The sequence below is a fragment of the Oratosquilla oratoria genome, chromosome 8, assembly GCF_046742065.1.
Source record: "Oratosquilla oratoria isolate Oo_2021 chromosome 8, ASM4674206v1, whole genome shotgun sequence".
In the NCBI taxonomy this organism is placed as follows: Eukaryota; Metazoa; Arthropoda; class Malacostraca; order Stomatopoda; family Squillidae; genus Oratosquilla; species Oratosquilla oratoria.
This window is the reverse complement of record NC_134784.1, coordinates 71,477,865-71,494,913: the sequence shown is the minus strand read 5'-3', so window position 1 is coordinate 71,494,913 and position 17,049 is coordinate 71,477,865. Positions and strand designations below refer to the sequence as shown.

At 36.7% G+C, this 17,049-nt stretch overlaps 1 protein-coding gene across 3 annotated transcripts in view; it reads right to left on the bottom strand.

Moving 5' to 3' along the window:
- LOC143027812 (mitogen-activated protein kinase 14-like) overlaps positions 1 to 17,049 on the bottom strand; it is an 85,093-nt gene that overhangs the window by 28,088 nt on the left and 39,956 nt on the right. Inside the window, exon 7 of one of the 3 annotated variants that reach the window (XM_076189404.1) lies at positions 15,039 to 15,118. The exons of the other annotated variants lie outside the window; for them this stretch is intronic. Coding sequence (XP_076045519.1) covers positions 15,039 to 15,118 — 80 coding nt within the window. The remainder of the gene's footprint in view (positions 1 to 15,038; positions 15,119 to 17,049) is intronic. 3 annotated transcript variants of the gene reach the window in all.

Here is a 17,049-nt window from a genome sequence, read left to right as displayed (position 1 = left end):
TTTTTACGAGAGTAGTAGAGCCTGTGTTAGAATCAGAAGTGGAGACAGTGGTTTGAGGTAAAGGTGGGACTTTGTCAGGGATGTATGTCATCTTGGCTGTTCAATTTATACATGGATGGTGGTGCGAGAAGTAAATGCAAGGGTAGTGGGTCGGGGATTGGAGATGGTTAAAGAAAATGGAGAAAAATGGGAGATAGGCCAATTGTTGTTTGGTGATGACATTGTGGTTGTAGCAGGATCAAAGGAGGAATTGAGGAAGTTAGTGACAGAGTTTGGGTGTGCAAAAGGAAGTTGAAGATAAACGTGGGTAAAAAGTGATGAGATGTACAAGGGCAGCAGACTGGAGGTATTAAGGTAGACTGGAGGAAGTGAATAGTTTTGTTGGGTGCAAATGTGGCAGGAAAGGGAGTGGAGGTGGAGGTAGAATGTAGATTGAGAGAAGCAAGTAAATGCCTTGGGGGATTAAAAAGTGTAATGAGAAATAGACATTTGGGAATGGATGCTAAGGAGATTGTATGGATTGTGCTGAAGCATGGAACATAAGAGAGGAAGAGAGGAGTTGGAATGTGTTTGAGATGAGGTACCTGAGAAGTATGATAGGGGTTACTAGGCTGGATAGCATGAGAAATGAGGAGGTGAGGAGGAGAACGGGGTTAGAAAAGGAGTTGGGAGATAGGGTTGATGAAAGTATTGGGATGGTTTGGACACATGAAAAGAATGAGTGAAGATTAGTAAAAGAGGTATGGAAGGCAGAGATGGAAGGAGTGAACATGATGAGGGGGCGACCAAGGATGAGATGGATGGATGGGGGTAAAAGGGGCATTGGGAAAGAAGGGAATGTCTGTTGAGGAAGAATGGGAGAGGACAGAAGATAGGGGTGAATGGCTGTGTATGGATGATGTAATGCATGAGGGGGAGTGGGTTGGGGGTGAGGAAGTATGTGTGAAAAATAAATTGACATAGTCTGAAGGGATTTCTCCCCACCTCCATTTCTGTATGAGGGGACAGAGTGGGGGAGGGGGGGTCACTGATTTAATGAAGTGACCTTACTGTGGATGTGCTGTGTCTTGCAACACTGCTTCTGACCTAGGGCAGTGGGTGAGATGCAGGGATGTCCCATCATCCAGGAGGAGCCAAAATAACAGAGAGGAAAAAGGGTGGGTGGGAGTGGAGTATGTGGGGATGGAATGGGTGGGAGTGATTTTTATGCCTTTGTTTTTAGGCTACCTCCCTTGTAAGGGGAAAAAAGCCTTTGGTGTGTGTATATGAGGTCTGATGGAAAACCTGATGGATTTGAATCAAGTGCACTTGCATGAGCCAACCTTGAACCTTCATGCACATGTGTGAATTTTTTCCTGCCTGTCAATAGCGTCAGTTGCTGGTAAGCAGCATTTGCATGAGGTAGTGTGTAGTGCTCTCAGCAGTTTTTCATTGCAAGGAAAATGACGGAATGACTGGAGCAGTGCTACTGCATCAAATTTTGCCAGAAACTGGGCGACAGCCAGGTGGAAACCATTCAGAAGATTCAGACGGCTTTCAGTGATGATGCTATGGGCATCACACAGGTTAAGAAATGGTACAACCGGTTTAAAGATGGCTACACAATGGCGGAGAGCGAGCCATGCTCCAGTCGGCCATCAACATGCCAAAATGACCACATTATTGCCAAAGTGAATGCTGTGATGATGCAGAACCATTGTGTGACTATCTGAGAAATTTCAGAAGAGGTGGGCATCAGCACTTTTTTGGCACATTCCATTGTGACTGAAGATTTGGCCCTGAAGAGAGTGGTGGCAAAATTCAAGCTGAAGCTGCTCATGGCAGAGCAAAAGCAACTTCGTGATGAAGTCTCACAGGATGTGCTGGACTCCACAAACAATGACCCCAACTATGCTGCTTACCAGCAACTGACACTATCGACAGGCAGGAAAAAATTCACACATGCGCACGAAGGTTCAAGGTCAGCTCATGCGAGCGCGCTTGATTCAAATCCATCAGGTTTTTGAAAAAATAAATAAATAAAGTTGGATACTTTTCTAACAGACCTCGTATATGTAAATATGTATGTGTATACATATGTAAAAAAAAAAAAAAAAAAAAAAAAGGAATGGGCAATACCTATTGAACTACTTCTAAGAAAATGGATTACTTACAAATGCTGAAAACTGAAGGCAGGAAAGATATGGGTGTGTTAATACAAGACAACCTGCCACCTGACAAAATATCAGAAAGATTGTGGCAAGCATATTGCTGCAGAACAGATGGTCTTCCACAACATGGATGAAGAGATGGTGAATAAGCTAATCTACCCAAGACTATATGTATGAAAGAAATAAGCAAAATTTAGAGGACACAAAAAGCTGCAACCAATCTGATTCCCAGCTTGGCAAATAAACCATATAATGAGAATCCCACCAACATTGAAGGATCCAAAATAAAGAGGCGACTTGATTAGTGTTCAGGTTATTGATGGGGGGGTGAACTATGGTAGAAAATATTATTTGACTGGGGATGGGAGGGCTTCACAAGGTCATGGAAAACTGAAAAAGATTAAAAGCCTACAGAATATGAAGAAACAGTTTTCCATACAGATACATAAACTCTTGGAATAGACTTGAAGGTCATATAGCTTAAGCTGGAACCATATATGAACTTAAAACTAGGTATAACTGGAGAATAAGATACTGTAGTCTAAATTGAAACCATACATGAATTCTAATCTAGGTATGGTACTCTAATCGGAGAGTAAGAAACAGGGCTCCATAAATGTTGCTCCTTTCCTGTACACATGCATTATTTGACTGATAGGACCTCTTTGGCAAGTACAACTAGTTAAATATGCATACAGACTGTATATGTAAATATACACATACAGATTGACCTCTCATTAACGGACGTTAATTATCTGTGTTTGTGGTGTTTTCACTGTGTTTTCGGTGTTTTTGGTACTGTTGTTGTTGTTGTTGTTGTTGTCGTTCCCTAGACTGTCTGTCCGAGCAGTCCCGTCTCCCCAAGGAAGGCCACAGCCGAAACTGGGTTTTCCCACAAATCCTTTATAGAGTGTATGTTGTGTTGTTTGCGTGCATGATTGTGTATAATGCAGTCTTCCATTATGTGTTGTATGGTATGGGGTGAAGTGTTACATCCTGGGCAGCTGTTCACAACACGGTCGTCCAGCCTCTTCTGGTAGCTTAGAAGTGCTGGGTGGTGACCGCATCGCAGTCTGGCCAAGTGGACTCTGTCCTTACGTGGGAGAGAGGATTCAGAAGGGTGGATATCAGGGGGTCTGGCATGCAGCAGTGTGTTGTCATTCAGTGTGTTAATGGAGCGGTGAGTGATATGATTATGAATATGTTTCCGGAGGCTGGTATTTGGTGGTTGTGGAGGAAGAGAAGAGAGTATCTGTGTGTAATAAAGGTCTATGGGTGTAGTTTTAATGTTTCTTGGTGTGTGTGGGTGTTCTGCTATGTAGTGTAGCGGGTGTGATGTGTTTGTGGTGGCTGCAGCAAGTGTTTGTGTGCCTCTCATGTCGAGGTGGTCCTTGACTTTGAGGACTTTTGTTTCATGGTGTAAATGGTCTGTAGGTGATGTATTTGTGCAGCCTGTAATTGTTTTTAGGGCTTTGTTTTGTATGATTTGAAGGGTGTTGTGGTGTGTCTCACTGAGATTAGGAGCCCATGCAGGACTCGCATAATTCATCACTGAGCGTATGCATTGTTTGTATATTGTTATATTAGTTTCTTTGTTTTGTCCAAATGTTGTTCCAGTGATTGACTTAAGTGCGTTAAATCTAGGTGTGCATTTGTTTTTTATGTTTGTGAGGTGTTGTTTGAAAGACATGGATGTATCGTATGTTACACCAAGAATTTTCGGTGTGTTTGTGTGTGGTATTAGAGTGTTGTTGATGTAGAGATGAGGTATGTATTTGTGTTCTTTTGTCCAGTTGGTGAGAAGTGTTGCTGTAGATTTGGTTGGAGCTATTTTGAGTCTGTTTGTGATGAACCATGTGTTGAGTGTGTCAAGGTAAGGCTGGATTATTTCTGCAGCTTTGTCTGTGTTACGATGTGTGCATGTGATTGTTATGTCGTCTGCGTAGGAAGAGATTTGTATTTCTGAGGTGTCTGGCGTGGGTAAGTCATGCATGTATAGATTAAATAATGTGGGGGATAGAACTGAGCCCTGTGGTACTCCGTTCTTAATGTTTCTGATGGTGTTATTGTGCATGTCTGTGTCATATATTTTATTTGTTAGGTTGTGGCGGGGGATAGCATCAAAAGCTTTACTAATGTCCAATGTTATAAGAAGTGTTCTGTGGTGGGGCCTATCTGAATTGATGCCATCTAAAATTCTTTGTGTGAGGTTTGTCAGAAGAGTGTTTGTGGAGTGTAGTGGCCTAAAACCGTGTTGTGAGTCAGCAAGGGGAATATATGGTGTGACAAGTTTAAGTATTAGGCGTTCAATGACTTTAGAGGGGGTGCAGAGAAGTGTGATTGGGCGGTGCGATGTTGGGATTGTTGGGTCTTTGTTCGGTTTTGGAATGGTGATTGTTTAGTGCTAAGCTATCACTATGCCACCCAAAAACCACTCCAAATCAACGGATTATTCACATCAAAGGACACTGTTACCCCCCTTTTAGTCCGTTAATGAGAGGTCAATCTGTATAAACATCCAGGGACCAATGATGGGTATCTCAGAGTAGTGGTCTTGTCAAATGGACATCACAGCTAGCAATCTTCAAAAACCTATCAACATCCGTGAGGTGCAGCCCCAAGGCAGCAACATTAAAGTCTCCAGACAGGACCCAAGATATCTATCAACTTTAATTATGGTTCTTCCTTGCTTTCTCCTTTATATATTGGTACCACATTGACTTTTCTTTCAATCCTGAGGTGCTATTCCTTTTAATGAAGGCACAACCAGGCTGTGAGTCAACCCATTCTTCTCTGCAATAAGTATTCAGTTGGAGCTTTCCCCACATCAAATATATCTTGTGGTTTCTAAACTTCCTTTACTTCCACACTTATATCTTTTAATCTAATATTCCTATTTTCTACATTATCCACAATGTAATTTTCCTGAGTGATAATGTAATGGAAACTTTCATTATTTTAGTTTGTGATGTGTCTTCATAGACCTCTCCTATTTTCAGCTTAGGAATTCTTTTCCTGTCTCAATTTGCCTTTGATGAACCTATTAAACAATTTGGGTTCATTCTTACATTTGTTAATTATACTTTTTCCCATGTGCCTTTCTTCTCACTGGATTCTTGTGTATCTACTTACAGCTTTTTTGTATTCTGTTGTTTCTTTTCTTTCTCCAGTTTTACCATATATCTCATTCATTCTTTTCCTACTTTTCACCTGTTTAGCTGAATTTTTATCTTAACTATTTACTTATATTATTCCTTCTTCCTTGGCACAAAAATATCCACACTTGAGTTGTAAAATTTAATAAGACTCCCCACTTCTTCTCTAAAATTTAACAAGACTCCCCACTTTTTCTCATATTTGTAAATTCCTTCCAGTTTCTTTAAAGGAGTTCCTCAAACCTGTACAATTTGTATTTCTGAAACTGTCTTGTCTAAATGTCATCCCTTGCTTCTGCATCTTCTGTCAATTGAAATTCTTGTGCTACATGATAATTTTTTCTTATGGGCCAAATGTACTTTATATCATCATCAATTGGGGGTACAGTACTACCTCTCATTAACGGACTAAAAGGGGTGTAACGGTGTCCATTGATGTGAATAATCTGTTGATTTGGAGTGGTTTTTGGGTGGCATAGTGATTGCACAGCACTAAACAACAGCACCAAAAACACTGAAAACACAGCGAAAACACCGCAAACACACTTAATTAACGTCCATTAATGAGAGGTAGTACTGTATATGCCAGGGAGTGCAATGTTTCACTCATATGCCAACACCAATCCCCCATGGTTTCTTCAAGCATGGTCCCAAGCAGACACCATTTCTGTACTTTATAGAATCAATTATATTGGGTTCAAGCAGTAGAGCCAAATTCATCTGTGTTTTGTCTCCTCTTAATCTTTTCATGTTTTTAATTTGATGGGTCACTGCATTTTCCATTCCTATATCTAAAAATGTACTACCCCATGAGTTTTCACTCTTGCTTATTTTTCACTGCCTAATTTACCACTTTACACTTAAAGTCACCCATGAGGATTACATTGTCACTTTGTTCAATCCTTTCCAGTGAATGAATAGATATGTCCAATAATACTTTCTGATACTCAAATTTTGTTCTTTGCCCATTTCTGGGAGACACGTGCTACCTCGAAATCTCTTTTGTCTATTCCCCTGATTATAATTTTTTCAAGTTATCACCTCAGCCTTACCTTCATCCAGTACCTGTACACACTACTATGTTATTCTCAACTGCTAACATCAATCCACCTCTTTTGTCCTTTCTATCTCTACTCCAAAGTCTGTATTGTGTGAGTGTGTGTGTATTTACCTAGTTGTATTATACAGGAATGAAGCTATGTTCATGGTGACCTGTCTTTGTATCTTTCAGCATCAAGTTTTTTCTTAAAATCTTGAACAGTGTTTGCACACATTGTTTAACTAAATTAATCAATGGTCATTTCCAGTAATATGTTTCCCCAGTGATCTTCTCCACCTTTCACAGTCATTTCTTCCCAACATATTTCTTTCAAGTTAAAATCACCCATAATTACAAGATTCCTTCTTTCTTTAGTATTTCATTTAGTGTTTGTTTTTTTTGTGTCTTCCAGCATTTTGGAGTGTTCATTTTCATTCCATGCATGAGTTTTAGGAGGGACATAAATCACTGAGTACTTTCTTTCATATCTTTATCCTCAACTCTTATCATAATCAACTCCACATTGTTCTCTCCTTGTGATTTTAGTCGCATTTAGTCCTTTCTTGGTTAACAGCATGACTCTTCCACCCTGCTTTGTTTCTCTATTTCTGAACCAACAATTATATAATCCTTGGTCTATACTATTTGGTGGTAATGATCTTTTCAATTTTGTCTCTGCAATCCCCCATTATATCTGTTTTTTCTTGTTACAGATAGTCATTCAATTCATCTATTCCTGATATCAATCAGTCTATGTTGGTATATGTTATCCTTAATTTTTTTTTTTCCTTTTCTTCTTGCTCCTGCATTTCCTTTTCCCTTATGTACCATTTCCTCAGTCTCAAGTCCATCACTCTCCAAAAAACTTCTTCCATTCGTTTTCTGATCTTTTCTCATTCTTTTCCTTAGCTTCCTCTTTAAGTGTTTTTTTTCTTTTTCCTCATCACTCAGTTCCTTTTTTATCCATAAATTTTTGTAGTTTTTACTTTTTGCTAGTTTTCCTACATTTGTTAATATTTCTTCTGCTATCCTCTGTGAATTAAGTTTTACTTTGAGAGGTCTATTCTTCTCTTCATAATATTTTTCCATTCTATAGATTTCTTCTATTGCCTTTTCAAGTCCTTGTGGCTCCTCCTGTACTTCTTTTAGTATTTCTGTTACTATATTCTTCTCCTCTTTTTCCCTTTGGAACCTTAGTCCATGTTTCTCTTTGATACCATAGATTACAATACTTTTTTTTTTTTTTTTTTGTGTCTCTTACCCAATCTCTTTTATCTTTTATTACTTCTATCACTGTGTCCTTTGTACTTTAGTTCATTTGTTCTTTGACTATTTCTTTAAATAGTATTTTTTGGTTTTCTTTTATCTTCTTTCATTTGGTTTTTAATTTCCATCATATTTGATTATTTTTATATTTTCACCAACTTTGCCTGCCTCTATTAATATATTTTCATGAACTTCCCTCAACAATGTTTCATTTATATTTGTGTCTTCACTTTTCACCTTTTCATTATAATTTTTTACTTTATCCAGTTCCTTTTTCATTTCTTCCATTTCCCCAAATTAATAGTGCATTTTCCTTCCTCAATTCACTCACTTCTTTGTATAATTGGTTATGCTCCTTTTTCCATTCAACAATATCCGTTTTCATTTCAAATATTTCTTGGTTTATTAGTATGCTTTTGAGGTCGATACCTCTTTCTGTTCTGAATCCATGGAATGATTCGTCCTCATATCTTGGACTGTCAATATTACAATTTTTTTTTTCTCCTAACCACTCCCAAAGGCGCTTCATACTTACTCATATCTAATCTTCTTTTGGTTGTTTCTGTATATGTCGGTTTATCGTCCATTTTATCCATTTCCCTTCTTTTTCTCTATTCTTGTTAAACAAAACTCACTTTGCTGCATCACGGTTCCACTCGTCATTCCTCCCACCGATCTGTTTACAACTAGGTAACTCGCCAATTATTGGTTGAAGAATTGCTAGGTTAAGCGCTAGCTTGCAGAGCATTCTCAGGCACATCTAATTCATTCGACTGTCACTGTGTGTGTGTGTGTGTGTTTACCTAATTGTAGTTTACAGGAGAGTATCAATGTTCAAGGGGCCCTGTTCCTTATTCTCTAGCTTCAAATTCATGTTCCAGGTTGAGCTATAAGTAATCACTCTTCCATTATCATACTTAGATTCAAATTAATTTGTGTACTTATTTACCTAGTTTGTATTATATGGGAAGGGAGCTATGCTTGTAGTGACCCGTCTTCGTATCTCTCAGCATCTAGTTTGTTCTTAAATTCTTGTATGGTGTGTGTATTTACCTAGTTGTATTATATGGGAAGGGAGCTATGCTTGTAGTGACCAATCTTTGTATCTTTCATCATCAAGTTTGTTCTTAAATTCTTGTATAGTTTTTGCACACACTGTTGCCTCATCCAATTTACTCCAGATATCCACCACTCTGTGTGGGAAGCTATTCTTTTTCAGATCTCTTCTAACCTATCCTTTTTGAGTTTTTTTCATATGCTCTTGTTTTTCTCTTTTTCCCACTTTAATAAATCATCTCTGTTGAGGACTTCCATCCCTTTCATAATTCTGTAAATGGTCAGTAGGTCTCCTCTTTCTCTTTTTTGTTCTAGGGTTGGTAGTTCCAACTTGGACAATCTTTGTTCATATGTCAATTTGGAGAGTGTTGGTGCCATCTTTGTTGTTGCTCTTTGTATTCTAATTTCTTTATATTCTTTTTAGTACTGGGTTCCATAGTGTCGCAGCATACTCCAATCTTGGTCTTAACTAATATTTTCTTTACCATTTCCTCATCGAAGTAATCAAAGGCCACTTTCATTGCTCTTAGTAAATTGAAGGTTTCTCTATTTTGTTAATATACAGGTAAACGTCGACTTACGATGGCATTAGGTTTCGATAGAGCCATCGTAAGACGATTTCATCGTAAGTCGATCCCCAATTTGTGTATCACTCTGTTCCGTGGTCACTGTACCTAGCCTACCTGTATATTAACCACCAGAGATACTGAATATAGCCTATTAAACATGTACAGTAGTTTATTTAATTATTCTTATCCTTTTTACCATATTCAAACACTATAATATGTATTTTCAGTACGGAACTTAAATCTCGCGGGCAGCAGCCAATGCCAGCCGTACGACGTGACGTAATAATACTCGCATCATAAAATATAGTCACCGCTTATATCGATCGTTCTCTCTTTCACCCGCGAATTTTTAAAACCACAGAGAATGGGATTCAGGGCACATTTGAGAGAATGTAAAAACACAGGGGCGACTACAATAAGTATAATCAAGACGCCAATATGGCAGCGTCGCGAATCCACTTGCTCCTCATGACGCCTACGTGTGCGGCACCGTATGGAAGGGGTTAAATTATCATATCGTCGTCGTCATCGTAAAGTCGAACAATCGTAAGTCGCGGCCATCGTAAGTCGACGTTTACCTGTACTTGTCTGGTGGCATGTCTTTGCTGATAATTACTCCTAGGTTCTTTTCCGAGCAAACTTTTTAACTTCCTTTGTACCAATTTTTTTATTGCCCCAATATTCTATCTTTACTTTTCCCAAACTCCATTATACTACATTTTTTTATGCTGAAGTTCATTTCCCACTTTTGACTCCATTCCCATCTTTATTCAGGTCTCCCTGTTGTGATTCAGTCTTACTATGTACTTACTTTCTTTAGTAGTTTTGCATAATTTGCAAAGAAGTTCATATAACATCCCACACCTTAATCCATAACATTTATATATACGGCAAACATTATCAGAGCCAATACAAAACCTTGTGGGACTCCACTTATACTTATCATTACTTCCCAGGTTGAGTAATGATAAGTGGAGTCCCACAAGGTGTGTGTGTGTGTGTGTATTTACCTAATTGTAGTATACAGGAAAGGAGCAAGGCTTGTTGGGTCCAGTCTCCTATTCTCTAATTTTCTAACATACCTAGACTCAATTCATGTGTGTGTATTTACTTAGTTGTATTATACAAGAAGAGGAGCTATGCTTGTAATGACCTGTCTTTGTATCTCTCTGTATCTAGTTTGTTCTTAAATTCTTGTATGGTGTTTGCACACACTACTGTTTTGTCTAATTTGTTCCAGACATCCACCTCTCTGTGTGGAAAACTATTTTTTTCAGATCTCTTCTATAACTATCCTTTTTGAGTTTCTTTTCATATCCTCTTGTTTTTCTTTAATTCCACTTTAATAAGTCTTCTCTGTCAAGGGCTTCCATGCCTTTCATGATTCTGTAAATGGCCAATAGATCTCCTCTTTCTCTTCTTTGTTCCAGGGTTGGTAGTTCCAGTTTAGACAATCTTTGTATGTCAATTTTGAAAGTGTTGGGGCCATCTTTGTCATTGCTCTTTGGACTCTTTCCAATTTCTTTATATTCTTATTTTGTGCTAGGAGTCCATAGTGTTGCAGTGTACTCCAATCTTGGTCTTATATGTGTGACTAATATTTTTTCTTATCATTACTTCATTACTTTGTGTGTGTGTGTTGTATTATACAGGATAGGAGCTATGCTCGTAGTGACCCATCTTTGTATCTTTCAGCATCAAGTTTGTTCTTAAATTCTTAAATAGTACTTACACACACTGTTGCCTTATCTAATTTATTCCATGTATCCGCCCCTCTGTGTGGGAAGTTATTCTTTTTCAGATCTCTTCTATAATTATCCTTTTTGAGTTTCTTTTTCACCTCTTGTTTTTTTGTTGTCCCACTTTAATAAATCATCTCTATCTAGGATTTCCATTCTTTTCATGAGTCTATAAATAGTCAGTAGATCTCCTCTTTCTCTTCTTTGTTCCAGAGTTGGTAGTTCCAATTTGCACAATCCTTGTTCGGATATCAATTTGGAAAGAATTGGTGCCATCTTTGTTTTTGCTCTTTGTATTCTAATTTCTTTATATTCTTTTTAGTACTGGGTGTCCATAGTGTTGCTGCATACTCCAATTTTGGTCTTATTAGTATAACTAATATTTTTCTAATCAGTTCCTCATCCAAATAGTCAAATGCCACTTTCATCGACCTTAGAAGGTTGAAGGTTTCTCCGACTATTTTATTGATATGTTTGTCCGGTGATATGTCTTTGCTTATTATTACTCCTAGGTCTCTTTCGAGCTCACTTTTTTGACATCACCGATTTTATAATTTCTTGATATTCTATTTTTAATTTTTCCAAACTCCATTATACTACACTTCTTGATATTAAATAATTTTTCACTTTTGACTCCATTTCCAGATTTTATCTAGGTCTGTAGTGATTAACAATCTTCCTCTGTACTTTCTTTAGTATTTTTGCATCACCTGCAAAAAAATTCATATAACATTCCACACCTTCATCCATGTCATTTATATATATGGCAAACATGATTGGAGCCAATATTGAACCTTGTGGGACACCACTTATCATTTCTTCCCAGGTCAAGTATTTGTCTCTAATTACTACCCTCCTTTTCCTCACAATAAGAAGTCTTCCATCCATTCCAATAATTTTCCTTGGATACCACCTACTGATTCTATTTTTATTCGTTTTTTTTTTGTGGTACTTTATCATATGCTTTTTGTAGATCTAGAAAAGCACAGTCCGCCCATATCTTTCTTCTATTATTTCTATTAGTCTCGAGTAGAAGCATATGAAATTTGTTGTACATGATCTTCCTTGTCTAAATCCAGGTTGATTTGGATTCAGTATATTTTTTTCTTCCAGCTGTGCATGTATTTACTTAGTTGTAGTTACCTAGTTGTATGTATATGGGAAGGGGAGCTATGCTTGTGGTGACCCATTTTTGTATCTCACAAGATCAAGTTTGTTCTTAAATTCTTGTATTGTGTTTGCACACACTATTTCTTCATCCAATTTATTCCATATATCTATCACTCTGTGTGGGAAGCTGTTCTTTTTCAGGTCTCTTCTGTAGTTATCCTTTTTGAGTTTCATTGCATGTCCTCTTGTTTTTCCTCTGTCCCACTTTAATAAGTCCTCTCTATCAAGGCATTCTTTTCCTTTCATAATTCTGTAGATGGTTAGTAGGTCCCCTCATTCTCTTCTTTGTTCCAGGGTTGGCAATTCCAGTTCAGCCAGTCTTTGTTCATATGTCAGGTTTTTGTGTGTTTACCTTATTGCATTTACCTACTTGTAGCTGATGAGGTTTGAGCTATGTTCATTGGGTCTTGTCTTTATATCTACAATAAAAAAGTCTGCCTTAAATTCATTTATGTTGTTGCTAACTTGTTCCATTAAATGATGCTTCCTAACATCCATTAGGCAATCTGTCTTTAATTTCTAGCTGTGACCTTTTGTTGCTTTTTTAACCCATTTCAACAGATCTTCTTTGTCTATTTTTTCTATTCCATTCTCTGTTGTGTATATCATTATAATATCACCTCTCTTCACTACTCTAATGTGGGTAGTACCAATTTTTGTAATCTCTCCTTGTCTGTCTTATCTTATCTTCTTTGTTTATTTTTCTTCATTCCATTCTCTTTTGCATACATCATCATATCACCTTTCTTCACTACTCTAATCTGGGTAGTCCCAGTTTTTAATCTTCACTTGTATGTCTTATTTTCTTTGTTTTTCTTTATTACATTCTCAATTGTACATATCATTATCATATCACTTCTCTTCACTCCTCTAATAAGGATGGTCCTGGTTTTTCTAATTTCTCTTCATTCTGGTTGGTACCTTCTTCATTCTAACTTTCTTGTGATGTGACACCACCACTACTGCATACTCTAGGATGGATCCGACTATTTTTTTTTTTATAACACCCTCATCTATATAATGAAATGCTACTCTTTATGTTCATTAGTATTTCATGTGTCTCTCCCATTATTCTGTTTAATTTTTTGGCAATAGATCACTTCTGATTTAAATACCTAAATCTTTTTCCTCTTTTGTCTCTGTGATTACAACCAATTTTATTACCTCCCTGACAGCCTTTCTAATCTAGCCCATTTCAAGATTTTGTATTTGTGTTGAATTTCATCCCTTCTAGCTCTATTCATAAGCCATATCTATTTTTACCTAGTTGTATTATATGGAAAGAGAGCCATGCTCGTAGTGACCCGTCTTTGTATCTTTCAGCATCTAATTTGTTCTTAAATTCTTGTATAGTTTTTGTACACAATGTTGCTTCAACCAATTTGTTCCAGATATCTACCACTCTGTGTGGGAAACTGTTCTTTTTCAGATCTCTTCTATAACTATCCTTTTTGAGTTTCTTTTCATGTCCTCTTGTTTTTCTCTTATCCCACTTTAATAAATCATCTATGTTGAGGACTTCCATCCCTTTCATAATTCTAGGTCTTCTATGTTGCATAGCTACCTAATCCAATTATCATACTGTTGATATGTAATAAGAACATTACTGGTACAAAAACCAAGCCCTGTGGTACACTACTAGTTACCTCTATTTTTTTCACACATTTTGGGTTTTGTGCAGCGCAAGGGTATTATCATCTCTTCCTGCACAGTCAAATCTTTCTTGTGTGTAAGATTCTTCTCTGGTTTCTGTCTTTCCTACTTCCAGAATAAATTCAAGGATTACATGATCATTTTTACCAGCTGACCATGAGTAATCCAATGCTCCACTCATCTTTGAATTGAATTTGATTATTACAAAGGAAATCCTTTGTAATGATCAAATTCAGTCTTGCAGGTATGTCTACATGTCTATATCTTGTGAGTTCTTTCACCCACAGGGTAATTCTATTATTTGTTGCTATATTCAACAATATAATAACCCACAATTCCTCACTTTCAGCTGTTTTCTTTTTTCCCCATTTCACCCATTTTCAATAATTTTTTTAATAGTGTGTGTGTTTTATATATACATACACCATCATGTTTCTAAAAAGCCTTATTCACTCTTTACATCATAAAATCTGAAGAATAAGCACCCTTTTAGCACTATAAAAATATATATACATATATATGTGTGTATATATATATATATATTGGTGAAGCGTGGCAGGAGATTCTCTCTGAGACATATTCTGTTAAAAACGACAGCAAAAGAATTATTGATTAGTTTTTTCCGTGAGCTCTCAAGCTTGCGAAAAGTAGATTTTTGGTAGGGGGAAAGGGAGTAAATCAGATTTCCAAAATTCATAGGAAACACAAAAGTTATAATAGACACAAAAGTATAGTACACAATAAACACAATACAAGAAATTAATACAAGAAATACAGTTTTTTGCTGTATTTCTTGTATTAATTTCTTGTATTGTGTTTATTGTGTACTATACTTTTGTGTCTATTATAACTTTTGTGTTTCCTATGAATTTTGGAAATCTGATTTACTCCCTTTCCCCCTACCAAAAATCTACTTTTCGCAAGCTTGAGAGCTCACGGAAAAAACTAATCAATAATTCTTTTGCTGTTGTTTTTAACAGAATATATATATATATATATATATATATATATATATATTATATACATATATATACACTATATATATATATATATATATATATATTGTTTCCTAAACTTAGATATTTCTAATAAATACTGGAGTTATGAATGAAAAGAAAGGAAAAACATGCAATACCAATCTACTCTTATTCTACATGTTTGGAAAAACAAAAACTTACCACACTTTGAAGAGATATTATTCTGAACTGATATTTACTTAACCTTTCTATCTTTAAACTTACAGATTCTGAAGTGATGCGTGCGAGATAATCTTCAGGTGGAGTTCCAAGAAGTTCAATAATAAGATTCAGCTGCTGAATATCTACAAACTCACTAAGGGCAACAACATCAACAAAGACAACGAGGTAAGCAACTAAGTCCAGGTGCGCTAAATAATGACATGACTGAGATAAGATTTTTGAAAAAAGAAATTAAAGGAAGAGATGCAGAGCTGATAGCACCAGTAGCAAAGACAAATGAGCTTCTACATTCAAAGAATTAAAAATAAAATGAAACTGTGATGTAGATACTTCAGAACTGAATAATCTTGTTTAATGCAGCAACAAAGTTGGCAAATGATCATGAAAGACAAATTGTGCTCCAAATTCTTAAGCAAGTCACTTATGATAAAATAAAAATCAATAAAAGTTACAGTCAGCTTTAGCCCTTGGTACAAAAGTTTTACTAATTCTGCTTTCTTTTAAATACTCAAATTTCAAAAAATATCAGTCGATGTATATATTCTTATCTACTCCTGGAATAGTTATAAACTAAAGAACTGTCACAACATGCAACAAAAAACATGTAATACATTACTAACAAGCTTGAAAGTCACAGGCAAGCAGGTAGCATTAAAATGTGCTCTCAAACTAAAGGTGGCAGCACATTAGGCCAGCAAGCTACTTTGCTTTTGCTAATTTAAGTAGAAATGACTTTGGCTGCAATATTTTAGAATTCCATAAGAACATTTCAATAATGTGTCTAACATTTATATAGGTTTAACTTCTCTTACTTCATCATTCAGCTTCTCACTGTATGATGTAAGAGTATTTTGCCATTTGGAAGTTTGAAAAACAAAAGATTGTAACCAGAGTTATCTCTACTCAAATGAAACAGCAAAATCAAGTAGCATGCCTAATATGCCTTCACCTTAAGTACAAGTTATCATTACATACACACATATACCAAAAGGCCTTTTCCCACTTATACAGGGGGTTTGCCAAATCAAAGCACACAACCAACACAACCATCCAAACCCCATTCATTATTCCTCTCCTCTCATTAGTTCATGGATGAAAGATCACCCGTTCCCCACCGTACCATTCAGGTCAAAAGCAATACAGTAAGATACAATATTTCCACAGCAGAGGCCAGCAACTGGAGCTTTACCCCCCCAACTGCTACATAACATGGCAACCCACCCAATCATCCATTTGAAAAATTTATGGAACATATAAGATCATCCCTTGAACCACACCATTTCCTCATCCATTTATACCCACTCCATTCATTCCAATTTTCTACACTCTTCTTTGCTCAAAAGACTCATCCAATGCCCCTTAACCCAGTCCATCAACTTTATTCTTAGTCTTCCCTTCATGTTCACTACATCCACTTCTGCTTTCCATGCATTTTGTTACTCCTTCCTCGCTCATTTTTTCCATATCCAGATCATCTCAGCAATTTTTGATCTCCTCGACCTACCAGCTCTCTTTCCATCCCTGCTCTCTGCTTCACCCTAACATGTCTCACTCTACTACACAACCTCATTACATCTACACTCCTTAAATACTTCATCTCAAACATGTTTAGGCTCCTTTCTGTCTCTTTCCAATTCCATGTCTAAACCCCATACAATGATGTGTGTACAACAGTTACCCCCCTTATACAGCTTTTTCTTTGTATTCATCCCAAATGCCTATTTAACATAAAAAAAAATTCTCTAACACATTTAGTAGCGTCCATTACACTACAATTTACCTATGCCTCCACTTCTCTATTCTGTCTTATGTCACACCAAATAGTTAAGACCCATTTCTTCTAGCCTCTCATCCTTTAAATTCACCTCCAACCCACATCATCACTCATTGTACATTTCATCAACTTACTTTTCACCCACATCTACTTTTAGCTTTCTCCTCTCACACACCTTCATAATTACTGCCACTTACTGCTTCAGTCTATCCTCTGACTCAACCATGAACACAGTTTATCCACAAACAACTGAAACACCTACTTCATTCTACATTCATT